Here is a 24932-nt window from a genome sequence, read left to right as displayed (position 1 = left end):
CCAAGTCTTACTTTATATTTTCCACACTACTGCTATGAGGGAGTGGATGTAAAATAAAATTGATACACATGCTTATAGAGTAAGTCTTTTTATCAGGGAGCAAAGAGTACCTGTTTGCTCTCCTTTATGTTTTATATCAATTCTTTCTTCTTGGCCAAGGAGACCAAGGTAGGCAGATTTCTCTCATAATATTCAAAGTATAAGACAAAGATTAGAGTAACTTGCTTGTGATAGACTTAGTGACTGGCCCATTGTCTATCACTATAGAGAAATTTTTGTAAAATTTTAATTAAAAACCTTTGTAGGACTGGGTTCTTTAAATTTACCTATAGTTTTAATTTTTATTTTATTATTTATTTTATTTTTCTCAAGTTAGTTAACATACAGTGTAATCTTGGCTTCAGGAGTAGATTCTAGTGATTAATCACTTACATATTTCACCCAGTGGTCATCCCAACAAGTGCCCTCCTCAATGCCCATCACCTATTTTCCCTATCCTCATCAACCCTCAGTTTGTACTCTGTATTTAAAAGTCTTTTATGGTTTGCCTCGCTCTTTTTTTCCTTCCCTTCCCATATGATCATCAGTTAAGTTTCTCCAGCTATAAAGATGGGTGAAATCTTAGCATAATACTCTCCAGTTCCATCAATGTTATTGCAAATGGCCAGATTTCATTCTTTTTGATTGCTGAGTAGTATTCCATTGTACGTATATACCTCAGCTTCTTTATCTATTCATCATGATGGAGATTTGGGCTCTTTCCACAATTTGGCTATTGTTGATAGCACTCCTATAAACATTGGGGTGCATGTGCCCCTTTGAATCAGTACTCCTGTATTGTTTGGATAAATTCCCAGTAGTGCAATTGCTGGGTCATAGGATAATTCTATTTTTAATTTTTTGAGGAACTGCCACAATGGCTGCAACAATTTGCATTCCCACCAACAGTGTAAGAGGGTTCCTTTTTCTCCACATCCTTGCCAACATCTGTTGTTTTCCTGAGTTGTTAATTTTAGCCACTCTGACCAGTGTGAGGTGGTATCTCAGTGTGATTTTTATTTCTATTTCCCTGATAATGAGTGATGTTGAGCATCTTTTCATGTGTCTGTTAGCCATCTGGATGTCTTCTTTGGAAAGTGTCTATTTGTGTCTTCTACCCATTTCTTCACTGGATTATTTGTTTTCTGGGTGTTGAGTTTGGTAAGTTCTTTATAGATTTTGGATACTAATCCTTTATCTGATATGTAATTTGCAAATATTTCCCCCCATTCCATCGGTTGTCTTTTAGTGTTGTTGATTGTTTCTTTTCCTGTACAGAAGATTTTTATATTGATGAGGTCCCAAGAGTTCATTTTTTCTTTTATTTCCCTTTCCTTCAAAGACATGTCAGATAAGAAGTTGCTGTGGCCGAGTTCAAAGAGGTTGCTGCCTGCTTTCTCCTCTAGGATTTTGATAGTTTCCTCTCTCATATTTAGGTCATTCATCTATCTTGAGTTTCTTTTGTATATGGTGTAAGAAAGTAGTCCAGTTTCATTTTTCAGCATGTTGCTGTCTGGTTTTCCCAGCACCATTTGTGACACAGGCTGTCTTTTTTTCTATTGGATACTTTTTTCCTGTTTTGTTGAAGGTTAATTGGGCATATGTTTATGGTTCCATTTCTGGGTTCTCTATTCTTTTGATCTGAGTGTCTGTTTTTGTGCCAGTAACATAGTGTCTTGATGATTACAGCTTTGTATTACAGGTTAAAGTCTGTGATTGTGATGTTTCCACATTGTGATGTTTCTTTTTCAACTTTACTTTTGGCTTTTCAGGATCTTTTGTGGTTTCGTACAAATTTTAGGATTGTTTGTTCTCTCTCTATGAAGAATACTGATGTTATTTTGATTGGGATTACATTAAATATATAGATTGATTTGGGTAGTATAGACTTTTAAAAAATATTTGTTCTTTGAATCCATGAGCACTGAATGTTTTTCCATTTCTTTGTGTCTTCAATTTCTTTCATAAGCTTTCTATAGTTTTCATGTACAGATCTTTTACCTCTTTGATTAGGTTTATTCGTAGGTATTTTATGTTTTTTGGTGCAATTATAAATAGGATCAATTCCCTGATATCTCTTTCTGTTGCTTCATTATTGCTTTATAGAAATGTGATCAATTTCTGTACATTGATTTTATATCCTGCAAAATCATTTTTTTCTCCCTGGGTCAGCTCTAGCACTTTTTTCATGAAGTTGTTTGGGTTTTCCATGTAGAGTATCATGTCATCTGTGAAGAGTGGAAGTTTGACTTTTTCTTTGCCAGTTTGGGTGCCTTTTATTTCCTTTTGTTGTCTAGTTGCTGTGGCTAGGACTTCCAACACTATGTTAAACAACAATGATGCGAGTGGATATCCCTGTAATTTTCCTGATCTCACGTGGAAATTTCTGAGTTTTTCTCCATGAGGATGATATTAGCTCTGGGCCTTTCCTATATGGCTTTCATGATGTTAAAGTATACTCTTTGTATCCTGACTTTCTTGAGGGTTTTTATTAAGGAAGGATGTATTTTGTCAAATGCTTTTTCTGCATCTATTGACAGTATCATTTGGTTCTTATCCTTTCTTCTGTTATTGTGATGTATCATGTTGATTGATTTGCAAATCTTGAACCTGTAGCCCAGGAGTGAATCCCACTTGATCATGGCAAATAAGTATTTTAATATATTGTTGCATTCGATTTGCTAGTATCTTGTTGAGAATTTTTGCATCCATGTTTATCAGGAATATTGGCCTGTAATTCTCCTTTTTTTGTGGGGTCTCCGCCTGGTTTGGGAATCAAGGTAATGCTTGCTTCACAGAATGATGTCTGAGTCTGGAAGCTTTCCTTCCATTTCGACTTTTTGGAACAGCTTGAGAAGAATAGGTATTAACTCTGTTTTAAATGTCTGGTAGAATTTTCCTGGAAAGCCATCAGGCCCAGGACTCTTATTTGATAACTGACTCAATTTCTTCACTGGCAATGGGTCTGTTCAAATTTTCTGTTTCTTCTCATTTGAGTTTGGTAGTGTGTGAGTGTCTGAGAACTTGTCCATTTCTTTCAGATTGTCCAGTTTGTTGACATATATTTTTTCATAGTATTCTCTAACAATTGTTTGTATTTCTGTGTTGTTGGTTGTAATTTCTCCTCTTTCATTCATGATTTTATCTGTTTGGGTCCTCTCTCTTTTCTTTTTGAGATGCCTGGCTAGGGGTTATCAATTTTGTTTATTGTTTAAAAAAAACAGCTCTTAGATTCATTAACCTGTTCTACTGGTTGTTGTTGTTTTGATTCTATATTCTTTATTTTTATTCACATTTTTATTAATTCTCTTCTTCTACTGGTTTGAGCGTTCTTGGATGCTGTCTTTCTAGCTTCTTTTGGTGTAATGTTAGGTTGTGTATTTGGGATCTGTCTTGCTTCTTGGGATAGGCCTGAATCACAATGTATTTTCCTTGTGGGACTATCATTGCTGAATCCAAAAAGGTTTAGACTGTTGTATTTTCATTTTTATTTACTTCCATATATTTTTAAAGTTCTTCTTTAATTTCCTGGTTGACCCATTCATTCTTCAGTAGGATATTCTTTATCCTCTCTTCTTTATCCTCCATGTATTTAGGGGCTTTCTAAGATTTTTTTTTGTGGTTGACTTCATGTTTTGTAGCATTGTGACCTGAAAATATCCATGGTATGATCTCAATCTTTTTATACTTGTTGAGGGCTGTTTTGTGACCCAGTATGTGTTCTGTTTTAGAGAATGTTCCATGCGCACTTGAGAAGAATGTGTTCTGCTGCTTTAGGATGAAATGTTTTGAAAGTCCATCTGGTTCAGTGTGTCATTAGAGCCATTGTTTCATTTTTTATTTTCTGCCTAGGTGATCTGTCCATTTCTGTAAGTGGAGTGTTAAAGTCCCCTACAATTATGGTATTATTATCTATGCATTTGTTTGTGATTAATTCATTTATATATTTGGGCGTCCCAGTCGGGAGCATGAACGTTTACAATTGTTAGCTCTTCTTGATGGATAGACCCTCTCAATTATGAGATAATGCCCTTGTTCATCTCTTGTTGCAGTCTCTGTTTTGAAATCTAATTTGTTTGATGTAAGTATGGCTACTCCAGCTTTCTTTGATGTTCATTAGCATGGTCCTTTGTAGTCGTTGCTGCTTTCCTTTCTGAGTCTCCTTTAGGATTTCCTGCAGGGCTAGTTTAGTGGTCATGAACTCCTTTAGTTTTTGTTTGTCCAGGACTAACACTGGCTTTATATGACACATTGGGCTGGATGGACTTAACAGTTATATTCAGAACATTTCGTCCTAAAGCAGCAGAATATAATTCTTCTTGAGTGCACATGAAACATTCTCCAGAATAGATCACATACTAGAACACAAACCAACCTTCAAGAAGTATAAAAAATTGAGCTCATATCTTATATATTTTTAGACCACAATGCTATAAAACTCAAAATCAACCACAAGAAAAAATTTGGAAATACCATGAATACTTGGAGATTAAAGAACATCCTACTAAAGAGTGAATGGTTAACCAGGAAATTAAAGAGGAAATTAAAAAGTACATGGAAGCCAATGAAGATGAAAACATAGCATCCTAAAACCTCTCAGATGCAGATAAATCAGTCATAAGAGGGAAGTGTACAGCAATCCAGGCCTTTCTAACAAATGAAGAAAGATCTCAAATACACAACCTAACCTTACCCCTAAAAGAACTGGAAAAAGAACAACAAATAAAGTCCAAAACCAGCAGAAGAAAAGAAATAATAAGGAGTAAAGCAGAAATCAATGACACAGAAATCACTAAAACAGTAGAACAGATGAATTAAATCAGGAGCTGGTTCTTTGAAAGAATTAACAAAATTGATAACCACCTGGCTAGATTGATCAAAAAGCAGAAGGAAAGGACCCACATAAATAAAATCTCAAATGAAAGAGGAGGGATCACAGCCAATACCACAGAAATACAAACAATAATAAGAGAATATTATGAGCACTTATATGCCAACAAATTGGGCAATTGAAAAGAAATGGACAAATTCTTAGAAACATATAAACTACCAAAACTGAAACAGCAAGAAATAGAAAATTTGAACAGACCCATAATCAGTAAAGAAATTGAATTAGTAATAAAAAATCTCCCAACAAACAAGAGTCTATGGCTGGATGGCTTTCCAGGGAAATTTTACCAAATATTTAAAGAAGAGTTCACCTATTCTTTTGAAGATGATCCAAAAAGTAGAAATGAAAAGAAGACTTTCAAATTCATTCTCTAAGGCTAGCATTACCTTGAGTCCATACAAAACCAGACAAAGACCCCACTAAAAAAGAGGAACTAAAGACCAATTTACTTGATGAACATGGATGGAAAAATTTGCAACAAGATACAAGCAAACTGGATCCAACAATACATTTAAAAGAATTATTTACCACAATCACACTAAAAGAATTATTCATCATGATAAAGTGGTATTTAGTCCTATATGCAGGGTTGGTTCAATAACTGAAAAATCAATCAATATGACATATTAAAATAATAGGCCTCACTTTAGGTCTTTAGTCCATTTTGAATTTATTTTTGTATATGGCCCACTTTCGCTTTTTTGCATGTTGCTGTACAATTTTTCATCACAATTTGTTGAAAAGACTTTTCCCCACTGGATATCCTTTCCTACTTTGTTGAAGATTAATTGACCATGTAATGTGGGTTTATTTCTGGATTTTCTATTCTGTTCTATTGATCTATGTGTCTGTTCTTGTGTCAGTACCATACTGTTTTGATCACTATAGATTTGTAATATAACCTGAAATCTGGAATTGTGTTGCCTCTAGCTTTACTTTTCTTTTTCCAGATTGCTTTGGCTATTTGGGGTCTTTTGTAGTTTCATACATATTTTAGGGTTGTTGGTTGTAATTCTGTGAAAAATGCTGTTGGTTATTTTGGTAGAAATTGCATTAAATATGTAGATTGCTCTGTACAGATCAACATTTTTACAATATTTTTTCTTCCAACCCATGACCATGGGATGTCTGTTTCTTTGTGTTGTCTTCAATTTCTTTCATCAGCATTTTATAGTTTTCAGAGTACAGATTTTTCTCTTTGGTTAAGTTTATTCCTAGATTTTTTATTATTTTGGTGTAATAGTAAATGGGATTGTTTTCTTAATTTCATTTTCTGCTGCTTCATTTTTAATGTATAAGAATGCATCAGACTTCTCTACATTGATTTTGTATACTTTACTGAATTCATTTATCAGTTATAGTAGGTTTTTGGTGAAGTCTTTAGGATTTTCTATATATGATATCATGTCATTTACAAATAGTGAGAGTTTTGTGTCTTTCTTACCACTTTGGAAGCCTTTTTATTTCTTTATATTATCTGATTGTTATGGCTAGGACTTCTAGTACTATGTTGAGTAAGAGTGAAAGTGGACATTTTTGTCTTGTTCCTGACCTTAAGGGAAAAGCTCTCTGTTTTTCACTATTGACTGTGGTGTTGGTTGTGGGTTTTTCATATAAGGTCTTTATAAGATTTATATTCCCTCTAGACCTACTTTTCAGGATTTTTTAAAAATTATTGAATAGATGTACTTCATGAAATGCTTTTTCTGCATCTATTGAAATGATCATATGGTTTTTATGCTTTCTCTTATTGATGTGACATATTATGTTGATTGTTTTTCAAATGTTAAACCACTTCTGTGTCGGGAATAAATCCTACTTGATTGTGGCATATGATGTTGTAAAATGTATTATTGGATTCAGTTTGTTAATATTTTGTTGATATTTTTGCATCTGTAGTCATGTAGTACATTAGCCTATAGTTCTCTCTCTCTCTCTCTCTTTCTCTCTCTCTCTCTCTCTCTCTCTCTCTCTCTCTCTCTTTTGTGGTGCCTTTTCTGGTTTTGGTATTAGGATGATACTGGCCTCATAGAATTAAGTTAGAAGTTTTCCTTCCTCTTGTTTTTTTGGACTAGTTTCTCCAAATCTAGATGGCCAACAGACACACAAAAAGATGCTCAGCATCACTCTTCATCAGTGAAATGCAGATCAAAACTACAATGAGGTATCATCTCAAACTTGTCAGAATGGCCAAAATGAATAAAACAAAAAACTAGTTGTTGGCAAGGATGTGGAGAAAAAGAAGCGTACAGACATTATTCTGTTGGGAATGCAAGTTGTGCAGCAGCCACTGTGGAAAACAGAATGGAGGTTCATCAAAAAGTTAAAAATAGAACTACCCCATGACTTAGCAATTGTACTACTAGGTATTTACCCAAAGGGTACAAAAATTAGTGATTTGAAGGGACATATTTATAGCAGCAGCATCAACAATAGCCAAATTATGGAAGGAGCCCAAATGTCCTTTCATGAATGGATAAAGAAGATCTGGTATGTGCATACATGAAATATTAGTCAGCCATCAAACAGAATGAAATATTGCCATTTGCAATGATGTAGATGGAGCTAGAGTGTATTATGTTAAGTGGAATTAGTCAGAGAAAGACAAATACCATATGATTTCACTCATATGTGGAGTTTAAGAACAGAACAAATGAACAAAGAAAAAAATAAAAAGAGACAAGCCAAAAAGCAAACTCAAATATACAAGGTAAACTGATGATTGCTAGAAGATGTGGGAAGGATGAGTGAAATAGGGGATGTACAGTACAGAAATGTTGGCCTATAGTTTCCTTTTCTTATGGTATCTTTATCTGGTTTTGACATTAGGGTAATGCTGGCTTCATAGAATGAATTAAGAAGTTTTCTTTCTGTCTGTTTTGTGGAAAAGTTTGAGAATAATAGGTTTTCACTCTTCAAATGTTTTGTAGCATTCACCTGTGAGACCTTTGGTCCTGGATTTTTGTTTGTTGGCCTTATTTTTGTTTGTTTTTCTTCTTTCTTGAGAGGTGGGGGAGGGGCAGAGAGAGAGGGAGATATAATCCCAAGCCGGCAGAACCCTCAAACTCATGAACCGTGAGAGCATGACCTGAGCCAACATCGAGTTGGAGGCTTAACTGACTGAGCCATCCAGGTACCCTGATTCGCCATTTTTTTGATCACTGATTCAGTTTCGTTGCTGGTAATGGGTCTGTTCAAGTTTTCTGTATCTTCCTGTTTCACTTTTGGTAGCCTATATGTTTCTAGGAATTTATTCATTTCTTTTAGGTGTCCAATTTGTTGGCATATAATTTTTCATAGTATTCTGTTACAATCTTTTGTATTTTTGTGCTGCTGGTCATTATTTCTTCTATTTTTGATTTTATTTGAGTTTTCTTTTTGTTTTTTTTGAATCTGGTAGAGGTTTATCAATTTTGTTGATCTTTTCAAAGAGCCAGCTCCTGGTCTCACTGAGCTGTTCTATGATTATTATTTTTAATTTCTATATCATTTATTTCTGCTATATCTTTATTTCCTTTTGTATGCTGGTATTGAGTTGTGTTCTTTTTCTAGCTCTTTTATGTTTAAGGTTAGGTTGCTTTTTGAGATTTTTCTTGCTTCTTGAGGTAAACAAGTGTGAGGACACAGAGAGAGAGAGGATGATACAGAATCTGAAGCAGGCTCCAGGCTCTGAGCTGTCAGCACAGAGCCCAATGCATGGTTTGAACTCACAAACTGTGAGATCATGACCTGAGCTGAAGTCAGAAGCTCAGCTGACTGAGCCACCCAGGTGCCCCTGTTTGTTTACTCTTCGATAGTGTTGTTGAGTTCCCTTAATCTATCCACATTTTATTATTATTATTCTTTTCTCTTTCTTCTGTTCAGCTTGATTGATTTCCATTACCTTGTCTTTCAGATCACTGATCTGTTCTTCTGCTTCCTCCAGTTTACCATTTATTCCCTCTAGTGTATTTTTAATTTCAGTTATTGATTTCTTTATCTCTGGTTCTTTTTTCTTTTTTCTATTTCTTTATTGAGAGTCTTACTGAGGTCCTCCACTCTTCTCAAGTACAATGAGCATCTTTATGAGCAATACTTTAAATTCTCTATCAGGCTTATTAGTTATCTTCACTTTGTTTAGCTCTCCTGCTAAGATTTTGTCCTATACTTTGACATATTACTCTTGTCTCCTCATTTTGTTTAATTCTCTGTGTTTGTTTCTCTGTGTTAGCAAAGCAGATATATCTGCTCCTTTTGAACATAGTGGCTTTATGTAGAAGTTCTGTAGTGTTCTGCAATGCAATGTCTCCTGTTCATCCGAACCTAGCACTTCAGGGGTGTCTCCTATTTGTGTTGTGCTGTGTGTGTTGTGTGTACTACTGTGGCTGGGTTGCATTTGCTTTCAGTCCATGATGGTTCTTTTTGCTTGTTGTGGCAGGATTTTGTCCTTGTTTTGTTAATGGGCCATTCTGGGTTGCCTTGAGCTTGCGTAGGGTTATACTCAGCATACTGGAGCTGCAATAGCACCAAACCATAGGGCGCTCTCCCTGCATTGTTCCCTGAGTGACATTCATTGGAGGGTGGGCCCTGCAATCAGACTAGACTAACATCTAGGTAATATAATCATAGAGTCTGTGTTCTTAAGTCATTTTTTCTCTATTATTTAAATTTTTACATTTAAAATGTAAATTTGTCTGAAATTTAATCTTGAATTCAGTGAATGTGAGGAATTTATCTTCATCCTCCTCATACCCCCCCACTCCATATCTGGCCAGTTGTCCTTAGCAAAGCTTTTATTGATACCACATCCTTCTTAGACTGAACCCCACACATGAGCTGGAAAATTTGAGGGCAGTAGGGTCAGCTTGATGTCTTTCTAAGCATGTCTGGAGACCTAAGGGTCTCAGTGAAGGCCAAGAAAAAACTTTCCATCCAAGTATATCCTGCTCTTGGCCCTAGTGTGTGTTCCTGTTTCTTGCTTCCCAAGCTTCTTCACAAGTGCAGAGGTGCTCTAGCTTGAGAAACTGTCCTTGATAATTGGGTATTCCAACCCCAATTATCTGCTAAAGATGCAACGATGCTAACTCTTTTTCTTTTTCTACTTACGACTTATTAAGAATGTGTTCCATTACTGTTCTATTTTATTTCTCATATTTTAGGTCACAAATAGCTTTTATAATTGTTACCATTGTATTCTTTTACAATTCAATTTATCCTAGTCTTATTTTTATTTCTTAAGATGTTTTAGTTCTACAATTAATTTTTATTTGCAATTTTTAGTTTTAAATACTCTTTGCCTTATCATCTTCCTCTTTTAAAATCCCAATTACTTTATTTTTTAAACTTTTTAGAGATTTTTGGTTTTATTTGTATGTTAAACACATGACCTCCAGTCTTAAAAGTCATCCGACAACATTGCTCTTATTTTCCCCATTTTATTTATTGTGGCAGTGGCTACTCAGGGAAGAGCTCATTGTGAGGATGACAGAACTAAACTGTCAGGATCATATTTAACATAATCACCTTTGAAAAATATTTTTCTTTTTTTTTTGAATTCTTGGGCCTTTCTCCATTATGTCAATTGGCCATTCTGGGCTCAAATATCAGGAAGATATATTGAATTAAAACAATTATAAAAGAAATTTTCCACAACAATTTGAAATGCAAAAGCTGAAGGATTGAGGAGAATGGAAATGATTCACAGACCAATGAAAAATATAAGAAAAAAAGCAGGATAAAAGCTTGAGTTTTTCCTTCTGCTCCTAATCTCTGAATCCCAATGAAGAAATGATTACATTGGCTCAAAGACTTGAAGAGGAAGTTTGGAGGTTATAGATATGGAAGAATTCTTCTGAGAATGTCCTATAGCCACAGCCTAGGGGTGGAATTGGTAAGATTTCTCAAATGTGTTTTTGTGTTTGAAAGCAGTGAACTGTGGCTCAATATTTCATGGGTAGAGGGATAGGATGGTCTAAAGACCTTAGCATAGAAAATGGCTTACTGTGTCCTGAGATCGCCTTCCAAAGATTATGATACCCCAGCATGTTGAGGAAGAAGCAAAATCATGCAAGCCCTGGTGTGGCATGAAAGATACAGAGAAATCTGTGTTATTATGGAGGGACTCTGAGGATGGCAACAAGGGATAACTCAGTGACACCTGTCATGGACTGGTGACAGAGATCAGTTGGGTTGATGGACATTTCAACAGTGTCATCACTAAATCCCATCATTTCTCTTTTTAAAGTTGCAGAATGAATTATGTAACATCTGTTCTCTGAGAAGTTATTTTATTACAGCTACGTTCATGGTGAACATATTTCATTTTGCACAATTACACTGCACTTCCATCTCTCGTACTCTTCTTTCCACTGTACTGGAACAATCAGAGAGGTGATACAGGAAAGGAATGATATCTCCAAGGATGTCCCTTCACCTTTTATCATCTGGGATCTCAGAACAGCAGAATACAGCGGGTGCTGAAACATAAAAGTACAATAATAAAATGATTGAATTACTTAAGAAACAGTGATTTCAGCAAAGCAATTGTGCACTGTATCATGTGACATTGCATTGCTTACCTTCTCCCCTCAGTACCCCCCTCCCAATTCCACCTTTATCCTAGTTCACCTATATGAAATGTCATTTGATCATCTGATTGGGATCATTGTTAATATCACTACTTAGATGTCGTGAAAGCAGGATCAACATCAGGATCCATCATCCGAATGGAAGGCCTCGGCTTTGAGCACTGTTCCCCCAGGCCGGGTGATCACAAAGACACCCAAACCCTCTGCTACAGCTTCTGATTAGCTTTGGTCGGGTCCAGAATCTAGCACTGTGTCTTCTTAGGAAAGAAAAAAAATATTTGGGGGGTGAGGTTCTTTTCCTTCTATAGCATGTCTACTATCTGCTAGATCCTTTCCCCACATTCTCTATAATCTATTCATAAAATTTTAGATGAGGTTTCTTGATTCTTCATTCTTGATTCAGATTGGCTGACATGCTAGGTCAAACCAAGAAGGTGGTATAGCATGGTAAAATTTAAAGACCTAGATTAAAAAAAAATTTAAATCACATGCCAACCAGAGAATGTAGGTAGAATTGGGGGAGAAAATATGAAAGGAAGATGTGCTTGGAATCAGAATGAGAAAATCAAAGCATTCACCACAGGAGTAGTTCCTCATTTACTTATTGTTGCTTGTTCTCTACTGTGTTTCTAGCACTTAGGACAGTCCTAGCAAATATTGCACCATCACAAAATAAACATTGAATGAATAAAGGAACACACTGAGTGAACACTCCATCCCTGAAGGTGTGCTAGCTGAAGCAGAGTGACCATTTTTCAGAAATGATGCAGAAGGATTTGTGCCTTAGGTGGAGACTAAACCTCTGCCTCTAAGATTCCTTGCAAAATCATATGACTTCAGTAATATAATTCATTCTAGATCATTTCTCTAATAGAAAAATAATACATAATTGATCAAAGTAGCCTAGAATGCTTCTTAGTATTATATTGAATTCTTGAGCATTTAAAAAAATAGGTTATACTCTGGTTTCTCTTCAAATAGTATGCATCTTTCGCCTTTTACTAAAAATAGGTTGATGTGGAACTTTCCCAAAGAGGGGTATATACGTAAAACGTTTTCTTATCCTGGTAATAATAGGAAATAGGGTAGAGAGTGTGAAAGATATTGAATATCCAAGTAGCCTTTTTTTTCTCACAAAACCACTTGGAAATGTTTGAAGAGTCATTTCTCTGTGAATCCAGGGTAGGGGAGATCATCAAATAAAGCACTCACGTTTTTCCAGCATGGTATAACTCGAAAGCTTTGTGGAGTTGGTCAAAAGGCAACTGATGAGTTATTAAGGGGTCTATATTAATTTTATTTTGCAGGTAATCAATCACTAGTTGGGGAGTACAGTCTCTGGTTTTATAATCTGCAAAACAAAAAAAAGCTATTATGATAAGATTTGAGAAATGCCAAATGACCCAAAAGAAAACCAGTGTAAATATGTAATGGAGATTTTCTTCTGAAAATCTGACATTGAACATGAAAGAAATCATTTATACATCAGAAGCTATTGATTACTATTGCTAAGTTTGGCTGCTACAGACATGTCTGTTACCTAGAGTTCCTTGGGGAGAAAAATCGGGTCAGTATTCACATGTTACTGGGTAGAAAAATGGTCCTTTTAAACTACCAGTTTCTAGCCCACCTCCTGGGTTTACCTTTACCCAAAATTTCCTCCTCTGTCTATTCACACACATGGAAATGGCATTAGGAAGGCACTAGCAGAGGGTCAGGTGCAGATGGGAATGTTAATTGACTGAAGCTGTTGGTCAATATTGCTCAGAAATAAGGGCTCCTCTTGGAAGGGAAGATAAAAGCTAGTGCCAAAACTCCAGGTTGGTGCATAGGATTATCTAAAAGCTTTGCTGCTAAAGTAGCAGAACAAACTTTGAACTCATCAGCATTTGGAACTGAAGTTGACTGAATTATTTGAAACACTGGCGAAACCCAAAAACCATCTTGCAGGAGATAAAATTTGTGTTTGAACTTAAAAAAACCTATTTAATTAAATTAACTGAAATTGGTTTGCAAAATTTTCCAACTAATTGGAGAAGTGTTTGGAGACTTCTATCATAGGTCTGTTTCCCCAAGGGGAGGAATTTTGAATTTTATGTTTCTACAAAGTCAAAAGGGATTTCATGAGAGCAACCAACTAGTCCCTTCTGTTTGTTGACCTACCTCCCAAACACACACCCTTCAGTGTCCGTCCAGAGACAATTTCTGATGCTTTCAGGGAAAGCTTTGAACTGGATGGAGCCAGCCCAACGATCAGACAGACACCATAGCTCCGATGGCAGGAATCCCAAGCAGCAATCTGGTAATAATAATAATGACCATAAGCGCCTTCCCATGCAAGTAGCAACTACCACCAGAGATAGAGGAATTGTGTTCCTAGATCTTGAACCTCTTCCTGGCCAAATGCTATCTCAACCTCAGCTTCAGCACTGCTAGTGATGGGATCTCATGACAAAACCAGTAGAGTTTAGTGGGAAAGACTGTACTAGCTGTGTGACCTTAGGTAAGTTACTTAACCTCCCTGTGCCTCAGTTTCTATATTTGTAAAAAGAAGAATAATACTACCTACTTCATAGAATTGTTATGAAAATTAAGTGATTTACCGTTCTTAAAACATTTAGAACATTATCTGATACATAGAAAGACCCATATATATTTATCAAATAAATTTACTCCCTACCTTTGCCAGACCTTCTCACTTGCCATGGTTCTCTGTCTAACTCATTTCTATTAAAACAAATATATACATAGGGTTGTCTGAAGCTTTATTTTTAATTCAATTTTGTAGGGATGTACAGCGTACTTTTTCATATCTGTTTATTTAACTTCCTTTTCTGGCTCGTCACCCTGTTGTCTTCCCCCTTTTCTCCATTTTGCCTTATTTTCTCTTTATTGTTACCTATCTTACTACCTTTACTTCCTTTATTTGTCAATCAAGTATGTTAGGTACACATTGAAACATTAAATGTATATATTCTCTCCTCTAAACTGTAAGATCTCAGAGTGTGGTGCCTATTTTATTTACCCTTGTTCCCTAGGACTTCTGATACAGGACACATAATTATCTCATGAGTTAAATAATGTTTGTACTTATATATAAAAGTATATTTGGAGATCTAGGAATAAAGAAAAGGGAATACTGGTATTATGGCCTTTTGAATGTTTAAATTTTGTGTATTATAATGACATATCTTTAAGTATATATTGCTTTTATTTTTAAAATAGATGTTTTAGAGTGAATTTACATTCTGTTTTTGCATTTGGGGTCTACACATCCAAAATCTATGTCCAGGGGAGTTTATATTTGTCTATGTGAGGATATTTAGCATGTATTTCTTACCCCCAACCCTACCCCCATTAAGCATCTATGCACTGTGCCCTAAGCCACACACCATCGTATCAGTGAGTCCAATGGCTTCAAAAGCAAAGTCAGCACCAGCTCCTGTCATTTCCATCACCACCTCCTGGACAGGTTTCTTGAGGTTCTGAGGGTTGAGACAATCAGTGACCCCCTAACGCTCTTGCCCGGGGAAACTTTTCCTCATTGATGTCAATCCCGATGATCCTAGAAGCACCAGATGCTTTACAGCCCATGACAATGGCTGAACCGATTCCACCAAGTCCAAAGACCACACAGGTGGAACCGCGGGTAACCTACCAATTCAAAAGGCACGTTTGTATTAGAAATCAAACCTGGACACATGTTATTAAGAAAGAAAACAAACAAAAACAACCATTGAAACTTTTGGAACTATATACAGTTATTGAACATTTTGATATTTTCCAGGCAAATCACTATGACACATGCTAACGCACAGGTAACTTCCTCACCTTGGCCGAATTTACAGCGGCCCCATAACCTGTAGGCACCTCACAGCTTATGATACTGACTTTATCCATAGGAGCAGCAGCATCAATTTTTGCCACTGCAATCTCAGGTACAACAGTATATTCAGTGAAAGTGCTTGCACGGAAGGAGTGATAAATCTTTTTTCCTTTGCAGGTAAATCTGCTAGTCCCGTCCAGCATTAATCCAGAAGAAGGTAGAACGCTGTTCCGCGGTGACATAGATGCAGGTACAGGCAGCGGCACAGACACGTGGAATTATAAAGACAGAAGTGAGCGCGTTTAGTTACAGGTCAGTGCTTATACAATATTAGCAGTTTAATAATAGAGTAAGGGGTAAATTACTAACTCTTGCTTCTCACAGAAGTTTCCCTCGGGATGCAAGCAGGCGCTGCATTCTCTACACTGTGGTATAATAAGTATGAGGACTTTATCTCCTATACATAGAGAAAAAATAATATGAGCATTAGTATAAAATATTATTGGATCAGAAATACAATAGTATTTTATAAAAATTTCATTGGATGGCTTGAAAACTTGCTGAGAGCAGGTTATGGTAGCCAGCATCATGTTGCCCATTGCTGTTCTCTTTAAGGTTTTATTTAAATTCCAGTTAGTTAACATATGGTGTCATGTTAGTTTCAGGCGTACAGCATAGAGGTTCAACACTTCCAAACAGCATCCAGCACTCATCACAAGTGCACTGCTTTATCTCCTTCACCTATTTCTCCCATCTCCCTGGCTGCCTCCCCTCTGGTAACCATCAGTTTGTTCTCTATAGTTAAGAAGACTTGATGTGCTTCCCTCTCTGTTTTTTCCTTTTGCTTGTTGGTTTTATTCTTAAATCCCACATATAATTGAAATCTGACTGATTTTACTTAGCATAATACTCTCTAGTGCCATGCATGTTGTTGCAAATGGTGAGATTTCATTTTTTTTATGGCTGAGCAATATGTATACACACACGCGTGCACTCACACACGTGTGCACAAACACACACATATCACATCTTTATCCACTCATCAGTTGAAGGATACTTGGGCTGTTTCCATAATTTGGCTACTGTAGATAATGCTATGATAAACATTGCACTGCATCTATCCCTTTGAACTAGAATTTTTGTATTTTTTTGGTAAATAGTAGTCCACAATTGCTGGATCATGGGGTAGTTCTATTTTTAACTTTTTGAGGAACTTCCATACTGTTTACCAGAGTGGCTGTACTAGTTTGCATTCCCACCAGTGGTACAGGAGGGTGCCCCTTTCTCTGCATCCTTACCAACATCTGTTGTTTCCTGCGTTGTCTATTGCTGTTTTGAAGGAGAAACCATATAACCTGGTTTTAAACATTCCATTATTCTTTTAGGCAAATGATGGATGTTTGGGGATCTCTCTTACAGGTGGATGGTTGTGGGTCTGCTTTCCCCTGCTCTGGAAATAGAAAGACTGAACCTTCGGGATGTTATCTAGTTTAACCCTTTTGTTTTCTATTTGAAGGATTTAAGTCTCACAGTGTACTCAGGTGCCTAACGGGCCCCAGCTAGATAAAATCAGAGCACTTTTCATTAGACTTCTTGCCCCACGACAGCACTCCTGCTCTTAGCAGGCCTCGACATGTTTTCTTTTCTTTGTAAATTTTTTAAATGTTTATTTTTGAGAGAGACAAAGCATATGAAGGAGAGGGGCAGAGAGAAACCGGGACAGAGAATCCCAAGTGGGCTCCATGCTGACAGCAGAGATCCCGATGCAGGGCTTGAACCCACGAACTGTGAGATCATGACCTGAGCCAAAGTCAGGCGCTCAACCCACTGACCCACCCAGGCGCCCCTGACATGTGTTCTTAAGGTTCTAAGATTTGCTGATTCCAGAGAATAAAAGGAATTACTCTCTCTGTGCAGAGAAACTGCGTTTGGAGAGTTACTACAGAGGGTAGATTTAAAGGCTCCAGAGTTCTGGAAAGGACATTGATTGTGTTTGGATCTAGTTATCCTCAGTCCTTCCGGGCCCTCGGGTGACAGGCTGGATAGGTCTGGGAAGACAATTAATTAACATACTCATCACAGACTTACAAGGGCCTGGTCAGAAGTCTACAACATTGTCCCTAAGAGTCCTTACAACTTTTTATAACAAAGGAACAGCTCTCCTTTGGCCTCTTGCAGAGCTTAGATGGCATTAAAAATCTCTTGTAAGCTAAGATAAGGCACATCTTACCTTCATTCCAAAGGTACTGGATCTCAAACTCAGGAGAACTTTTGCTCTCTTGTCCTTTCTCCTCCAAATGCTCGTTGTTTTCCACAAAACTTCCATTGGATTTTTTTTTTAAGCTAAAAAGGAGTTAGAGCATATCTCTCTCCTGTTTGCATTATGTTTTTGGGGATAGACCATGTCTTTTTACCTTTTGTCACCTTGGTTTGCCTAGTGTCAGATGCAATGTAGGTACCCCATAATTGTTTGCTAAATGAATTCCCTGGTAAGAGGTTCACAAATGTCCTGACCATGCACTTTCTTAAGTCTCTTTATGTTCCTGGTTCCAAGCTGTGAGGTTCTGTAGTATCTTAATCCGTGTGATTCCTTTTATTCACCCAAATCATTTCGGACATGCCAACAATAGCTATGTCCAGATCTTTTTTGGTAGTCTGGGGAAGAACATACGCTTGCTTTCTTTGATTCTTTGAAATATCATTATCATCCTGTCAATGAAAATTCAAGTTTGATATTCCAGTTGATTAGAACGTTCATCTGTCAAACATTCTAATGCATTCTATTCCTGGGACAGGCACTGTGGTAAACATGTGGGTGATATAATATGTAAGAAGCAGTCTCAATAGTTTTCAGTTTATTTAAAAGTACACTGGTCCATCTCAACCCTCATTTAGTTATGGGTATGTACTTGGCTCAGCTACTGCCCCTCTGGATTGCTAGAGAAAACAGCAGGGAAATCATGTGACTCTTGGAATCACTGGATACATTTAATATAATGCTACGTGATTAGTTAGAAGAGTCTAGAGGTAAAACAGTCTTTTTTTTTCTCCTGTGAGTGTGTTAATGCATTTTAAGCTGCTCCTCAGTGCAGGGGGGCTCTTTGGGAGGCTGTTTGTGGGAAGGGTTTCATGGTCCCACCTCCTACCTGGTTTCATTGAGCTCACTCCTTTGCCAATACTCTCCACAATCCCAGCGCCCTCATGGCCTGGGATTAAAGGGAAGTTTGCTGAGAGTAATCCTTTCAGTGCATGATCATCAGTACCGCAGATCCCTGTCGATATCACCTGCATAGGAATTAAGTGACCAAGAATCAACTGGTTTGAAATTTTCCTTTTTTTTTAAATCTGAGACTGATTATTAAAAAACATTTTTTTACAGGAACTATGTCATTGATCCCTATAACAATGCTCAGAGGAATACAGAGCAGGTCTTATCATTCCCAATTTAGAGATGAGGAAAGGGAGATTCAGAGACTCAGAATGACTTGTCCAAAGTCACATGGCACATGTTCGGACCTGGAAATAAACTTAGGTTTTTTGAAATCTACCTTGTACATTTACATCATCAAATAGTTTTGAAACATGAGGGACAATCACATACCATGAAGGACTTTTTGCCACGTTATCAATAACACCACGATTGAGAAACAAAGAATTTTAGGCCCATACTGTGGAATGTTTTTCCAGTACTCTGGGAAAATCTGTCTTTAACATTTCACATTTATACATTGAGAACATTCTTTAAAGTAATAATGTAAAAATGAATTTAAGTTAAAATTAACCATTGCAAAATTTAGTTGCATTGTGAAAATTTAAAACTCCTTAGTTAATGGCCTGAGTTCTCTTGTCTGTCAGTAGACCTGACCCAGTCACATGGGTCATAAAAATGAAACATTTCAGGTACCATAGCCCCTAAGTTACTGCTGTACCTGGGATACAGCCAGAAAAGCCTATGTCTGAGCATATTGACTAGTCCTGCAGGGTGTGGTGAGAGTGGCAACATTTATAGCTGAAACGCTGGGAACAGCTATGGTATATGATGTACTCATGAGAAATATGCTGTGGTTTTGGTTCCCACAGTGCCAAAACAGCTTCAGGAGGCTGCCGAAGGCCGGAAGTGTGGCTTTAGGTAGGCAGCAGGCTGGAGTCTCCGTATTAATTTGGTTCCACATATCAAATAAGAAGATGCAGTTATTTAGGAGAAGTTTCCCGTGGCATAAGCTGGAGGTGGAACTGACTGTTCTTATCAACAGACCCCGTCCTTAACCTTGATTTCCTTCAGGGCTCAGTGTGATGTTGCTGAAGTTCTTGCTGCTGCACCTTCTACCACGGTGGGCAATTGTGGAGTTATTATTTAGGGTGTAGCCTTTGTAGTCAAGGAGCCTATCAGTGTAAGAACAGATAATACTGACTAGTTAACTAGTAAACACTTCAGCAGGTGGTGACCCAGTGCACAATAAGCACTGATTAAATGCTGTTTGGATGGATGATAAATAGAAAAAGTACAGCTTCTGAATAGCAGTCACTTACCAGACTTCTTTCTTTGTGTACATTCTTCTCAGTTTCCATTTTGTTCTTTACCATGTCTCATTGGTAAAATAAAATCTTGGGTGTAACACTAGACATGGAATTGGTAACTTATTTAGTGTTTGTTCCCATATTCCGCTATTTTGTCTTTCACTGCCCATCTGTCATTTCATACTTCCCTCCATCCCCTTTTCCTTCTGGCATCTTTCTTCCAATTTCCCTTCAGTCCTTGACTCTGTTTCTCCTGTAGCCATCCTCCTATGCCTTCTACTTTGATTAAAGAAAGAATGGACTGGAGGCATATGGCTTCCAGGATTTGTCTTATTTATTAAATCAAGTATTCAATTTCCTGGTCTCAAATTAGAAGATTAGGTGAATATTAATGTTTAATTAGGAGCAATGATACTCCTAATCTTGGGTATTTAATGATTCTGTAAAATTTGGGATGTTTTATTGATTGGAAGGTTGATTTGAGAGTGGCAAGAAGCCATTGACAGGTCATTGTTTTCCTATCCCTAGTCTAAGCTCTGTTTGATAATTGTTAACTCTTCCAAGTCACTTTGAAGACTATCATGGAGTCCTAGCTGCTCATTCCTAGAAGTTGAAATTTACCACTCAGTGAACTATTTCAGACATTTTCTGAGATTATTGTAATGTGTGAGCTTAAAACAATAGAGATGGAACATTAGTCTGTTAGTCACTGCATAGTCATTTGTTGATATCAACTTTGTATTATAGAAGTAGGGGGAAATACATTTCTTGTCCCCTTTCCCTCAAAAATGAAAAGAAGTTACTACTTAAGACACTTTATATGTCACATTGTGAAGTACATAGGTCTATGATATTATATAATTTAAGTAAAAATTTCAGTACTTAAAAAATAATTATGGTGGATGAGTGCATTACCAGTATTTTACATGTATTTTTTAAAGTATATTTTAAGTATATTTTAATATATTTTAAGTATATTTTAGACATTCATTACTTCTATTCATTTATCTTAGTTTTATCTTATTAAAAATTTTTTTTTACATTTATTTATTTTTTGAGAGTTCGAGTGAGACAGAGCATGAGTGGGGAGGGTCAGAGAGAGGAGACACGAGCAAGCTGTCAGCACAGAGCCTGATGTGGGGCTTGACCCCACGAACCATGAGATCGTGACCTGAGCTGAAGTTGGATGCTTAATGGACTGAGCCACTCAGGCGCCCCAAGTTTTAAAAATTCTTTTTAAGAAAAGTGGACAGACCCCAAATGCAAATTTTATATGTGTTATATATACATATAAACAAACATAGAAACAATACAGAATTTCCTTACATTTACCTACAAAGGTAAAAGTTAAGAGACTTAAATACCTTAATACGAACTTCCTGAGCCTTTGGTGGCTCAACTTGTACTTCCTCAATTGCAAGAGTAGAACCTGTTTTCCAGGCAACGGCTGCCCGGCATGTGATTACCTGTTGACACAGGACAATACAATGAAATCATTTCATGAAAAAATTTAACTTTTATTCTGATCATACAAATGACACTTATTTGTTATAATTAGTAAAAATACAGAAATCATAAAGATCACTGCAATTTTAGATGCAACTTTTTGAAATTTTAGCATATTTCCTTCTAGTCTCTGAAAACAATTTTGATACAGTAGAGATCATGTCTACAATTTTGTATTCTGCTTTCTTGCTAGTAACAGCAAAATGTATTGACCATTTACCATTTACTTATAAGTAAGCATTTTCTCATCACTTCAAATGCTTTTAATCGGAGTTTTAACTATTTATTATTATTATTATTTTAAATGTTTTTTATTTATTTTTGAGAGACAGAGAGAGACAGTGTGAGCAGGGGAGGATCAGAGAGAGAGAGAGAGAGAGAGAGACACACACACAGAATCCGAATCAGGCTCCAGGCTCTGAGCTAGCTGTCAGCACAGAGCCCGACGCGGGGCTCAAACCCACAAACCATGATATCATGACTGAGCCGAAGCTGGTCGCTCAACCGACTGAGCCACCCAGGTGCCCCTTATTATTTTTTTAGTAATCACTGCACCCAACGTGAGACTGAAACCCAGGACCCCAAGACCAAAAGTCATGTACTCTTCTGAGTGAGCCACCCAGGCGCCCCTATAATCAGAATTTTTAAATGGCTACTTTTGGGGCACCTGGGTGGCTCAGTTGGTTAAATGTCCAACTCTTGATTTCAGCCCATGTCTTGATCTCACAGTTGGTTGGTGGGTCCAAGCCCCGTGTGGGGCTCTGTGCTGACAAGGCAGAACCTGCTTGGGATTCTCTCTCCATCCCTCTCTCTGCCCTTCCCCTGCTTGTTTGTCCTCTCTCTCAAAATAAAAATATAAACATTAAAAAAAATAAAAAATGGCTACTTTATATTTCATTATTTGAATGTTCCAGTTTGCTTAGTAACCACCTACACATGTAATTATTTCCATTGTTTTGACTATTCTAAAGTCTAAATGTGATAGACAGCTTTGCTCATAACTTTGACTTGCCTGGTTTCCTTAAGAAACCAATTACTTTGGAAAAGATAGAGACATTGTTAAGGCTAAATTGATTTCCAAAACTCTTAGAAGAAATGTTGAATAATTTGGCATAATTCCTAGAAGTATAAAAGAATATCTATATCATCATTTATCCCACCCTCATTAGCATTGACCATAGTCATTAAAACCAAAATATCTATTAGGCACAAAAAAGCTAGCTATTTCTTTTCACTAGTATTTTCTGAATGCTAATAATATTGAGTATTTTCTATGTTTATATTAGTCATGTGTTTTCCTGTTTTGTGGAGTGTTTGGTTACAGAGTTAATGTATGTATCTACTAGCATCTTGGTGTTTTGTTATTAATCATTTGATCTCTTTACATATTAAGGGATAAGTTATTATCTGTCAGCTTACTGTACATGATTTTCCCTGGTTGATATTTGAACATTAATTTTTCTGTAGTTACATGCAGGTGCACACACACATTTTAAAATTTTGGTTAGAAGTTTCTTTTCCTTTGTTATTTATTCCATTTTTATGCTTTGGAAATTCTCTCTGTATAGATCCCAAATAAATATTTCTTCTACTCTTTCTAGATTTTTATAGTTTGACTTTTATATATTTAACTCTTAAAACCAATTTAAAATAATTTTTTTGTGATGTGCCATTATAGAATCTAAATGAATTGTCCTAGCATGAATTCTTGATTCTTTCATTTCTGCTTAAATGAGCCCCTTTACTATATATGGAGAAGTTCTTACATTTACAGGCTTCTCTTTAGAAGCTGTTTCTCTTGTTCCATTTACCATCCTGGCAGTTCTTGCAGCAGCACCATGATGATTGAATACTTTAACTTTTGATATATCTTAATATCTGGTGGCACTAGTACCCTTTATAATTTTATGTATGCTTCATTTACAAGCTTTATGCAATAGTAATTGTAAGATATACTGAGCTGACTGAATCTGTTATGTCTCCAAGAAATTTAGATAGAGGAGATAATGTATGTCTTATAACACAAAGGGACAATGCTGCAAGAGAAGTTCAAATGAAATTATATAGAAAAACACTACTTCTTTCTCAGGAGGACATAATTCTGCTTTCACCTACCAAACTCATGTAAAAATGTATACTTTCCTAAAATAGCTTTCCTAATTTCAAAATGGTACACACGCAAGGCCAAAAACTTGGAAAACTCAGACGAGGGTAAAGCAGAGCAGAAGACACCAAGTCTGGCACCCAGCTATTACTATTTGTAACAGGAAGTCTTTTCAACAGACATTCTATGTGTGTTTGTGTGATTGTATTAAGAAAACTGTTTTACAGTCTGCTCTTGCACTTTGCTTTATAAGTATTTTCCAGGTAATTTAAAATAACCACTTAGGAATTTATTGACTAATATATCAGAACTTATTTAGTCAGTTCCCTAGTGTTTGACATATCCTGTTTCCAGTGTAATACTCTTAAAAAGAATGCCACAGTTAACTCCTTTATAAAAACAACATAATTATTTCCTTGGAATAAATTTCTGGGTCAAATGATAGACATATATATGATATGATATTCTCACATTATCACTCAGAAGGTTCCTAAAAAGTTAATCTCCCATCAGTGTTGCTTGAGTTTCCACAGATGGGGAGACATTCAGTATTATCATTAAAAATCTTTGCTAATCTTATTGGAGAAAATGGTTTCTTAATTTTGTTTCAGTGTATACTTTTTAGATAACTAATGAAAATAACATGGATCTATTTTAAAGATAGCACTTACTTTGCCTGAAGTGTCCATCATGAATTTTCTTTCCTTGGCACCTTACAGGTTTACCCGAGAGCACGGCACTACTTCGATTCTGCTCCTGCACAAACTTGACAGAGTAGTTATAGTTGTTGCTTACCGAAAGTTATTAAATGTAATTACGTAATTACACATCAGCATAGGGAAAACCACACAGGCAAGGTAGTTGGCAAATATGAGACAGAAAGGAGTGTGGGAGGATGATTAGGGAGGAAGGGAGTTGAAAACAAGGATGCTGAATTGGGGGAGCTTGAAGGGTAGCAATGCATCTGAAGACAATATAGGGATTATTTAAAAAATTGAATCAAGTGATAGAAACTAAGAGAAATTTCAACTAATAATTAATTAACAATAAGAATTTCTAGAGTGTCAATTACATGGAAAGTACTGCTAGATCCAGACAATAAAAGTGTAACACGGGTCTCCAGGAGTCAAAAAAGATGGAAGTGCACAAATAATGATACAAAGTGTTATAAAAAGGCTGAGAACAAAGTAACATAGATGATAAATGCCCAAGGCAATATGAGGTTATTGTGAATGATTAGAGTTTTATTTATTTTTTGTTTTTTTAAATATAATTTATTGTCAAATTGGTTTCCATACGACACCCAGTGCTCATCCCAAGTCCCCTCCTCAGTTCCCATCACCAACTTTCCCCTCTTCCCCACCTCCCATCAACCCTCAGTTTGTTCTCAGTATTTAAGAGTTTCTTATGGTTTGCTGCCCTCCCTCTCTGTTTGTAACTATTTTCCCCTCCCCCTCCCCCATGGTCTTCCACCAAGTTTCT

General features: G+C 36.5%; 1 protein-coding gene across 1 annotated transcript; it reads right to left on the bottom strand.

Moving 5' to 3' along the window:
- Positions 1 to 11360: 11360 nt before the first annotated feature.
- On the bottom strand, positions 11361 to 24148 carry LOC115294795 (alcohol dehydrogenase 1-like). Its single transcript, XM_029942837.1, is given in 10 exon segments — positions 11361 to 11385; positions 12709 to 12847; positions 13660 to 13795; positions 14889 to 15008; positions 15010 to 15150; positions 15328 to 15547; positions 15692 to 15779; positions 18469 to 18607; positions 21205 to 21306; positions 24122 to 24148. Coding segments are annotated over 10 exon segments (1131 nt in total). The 5' UTR covers positions 24143 to 24148.
- Between the last annotated feature and the right edge of the window lie 784 nt (positions 24149 to 24932).

Source organism: Suricata suricatta, chromosome 1 (genome assembly GCF_006229205.1).
Source record: "Suricata suricatta isolate VVHF042 chromosome 1, meerkat_22Aug2017_6uvM2_HiC, whole genome shotgun sequence".
In the NCBI taxonomy this organism is placed as follows: Eukaryota; Metazoa; Chordata; class Mammalia; order Carnivora; family Herpestidae; genus Suricata; species Suricata suricatta.
This window is presented reverse-complemented; position numbering and strand designations above follow the sequence as displayed.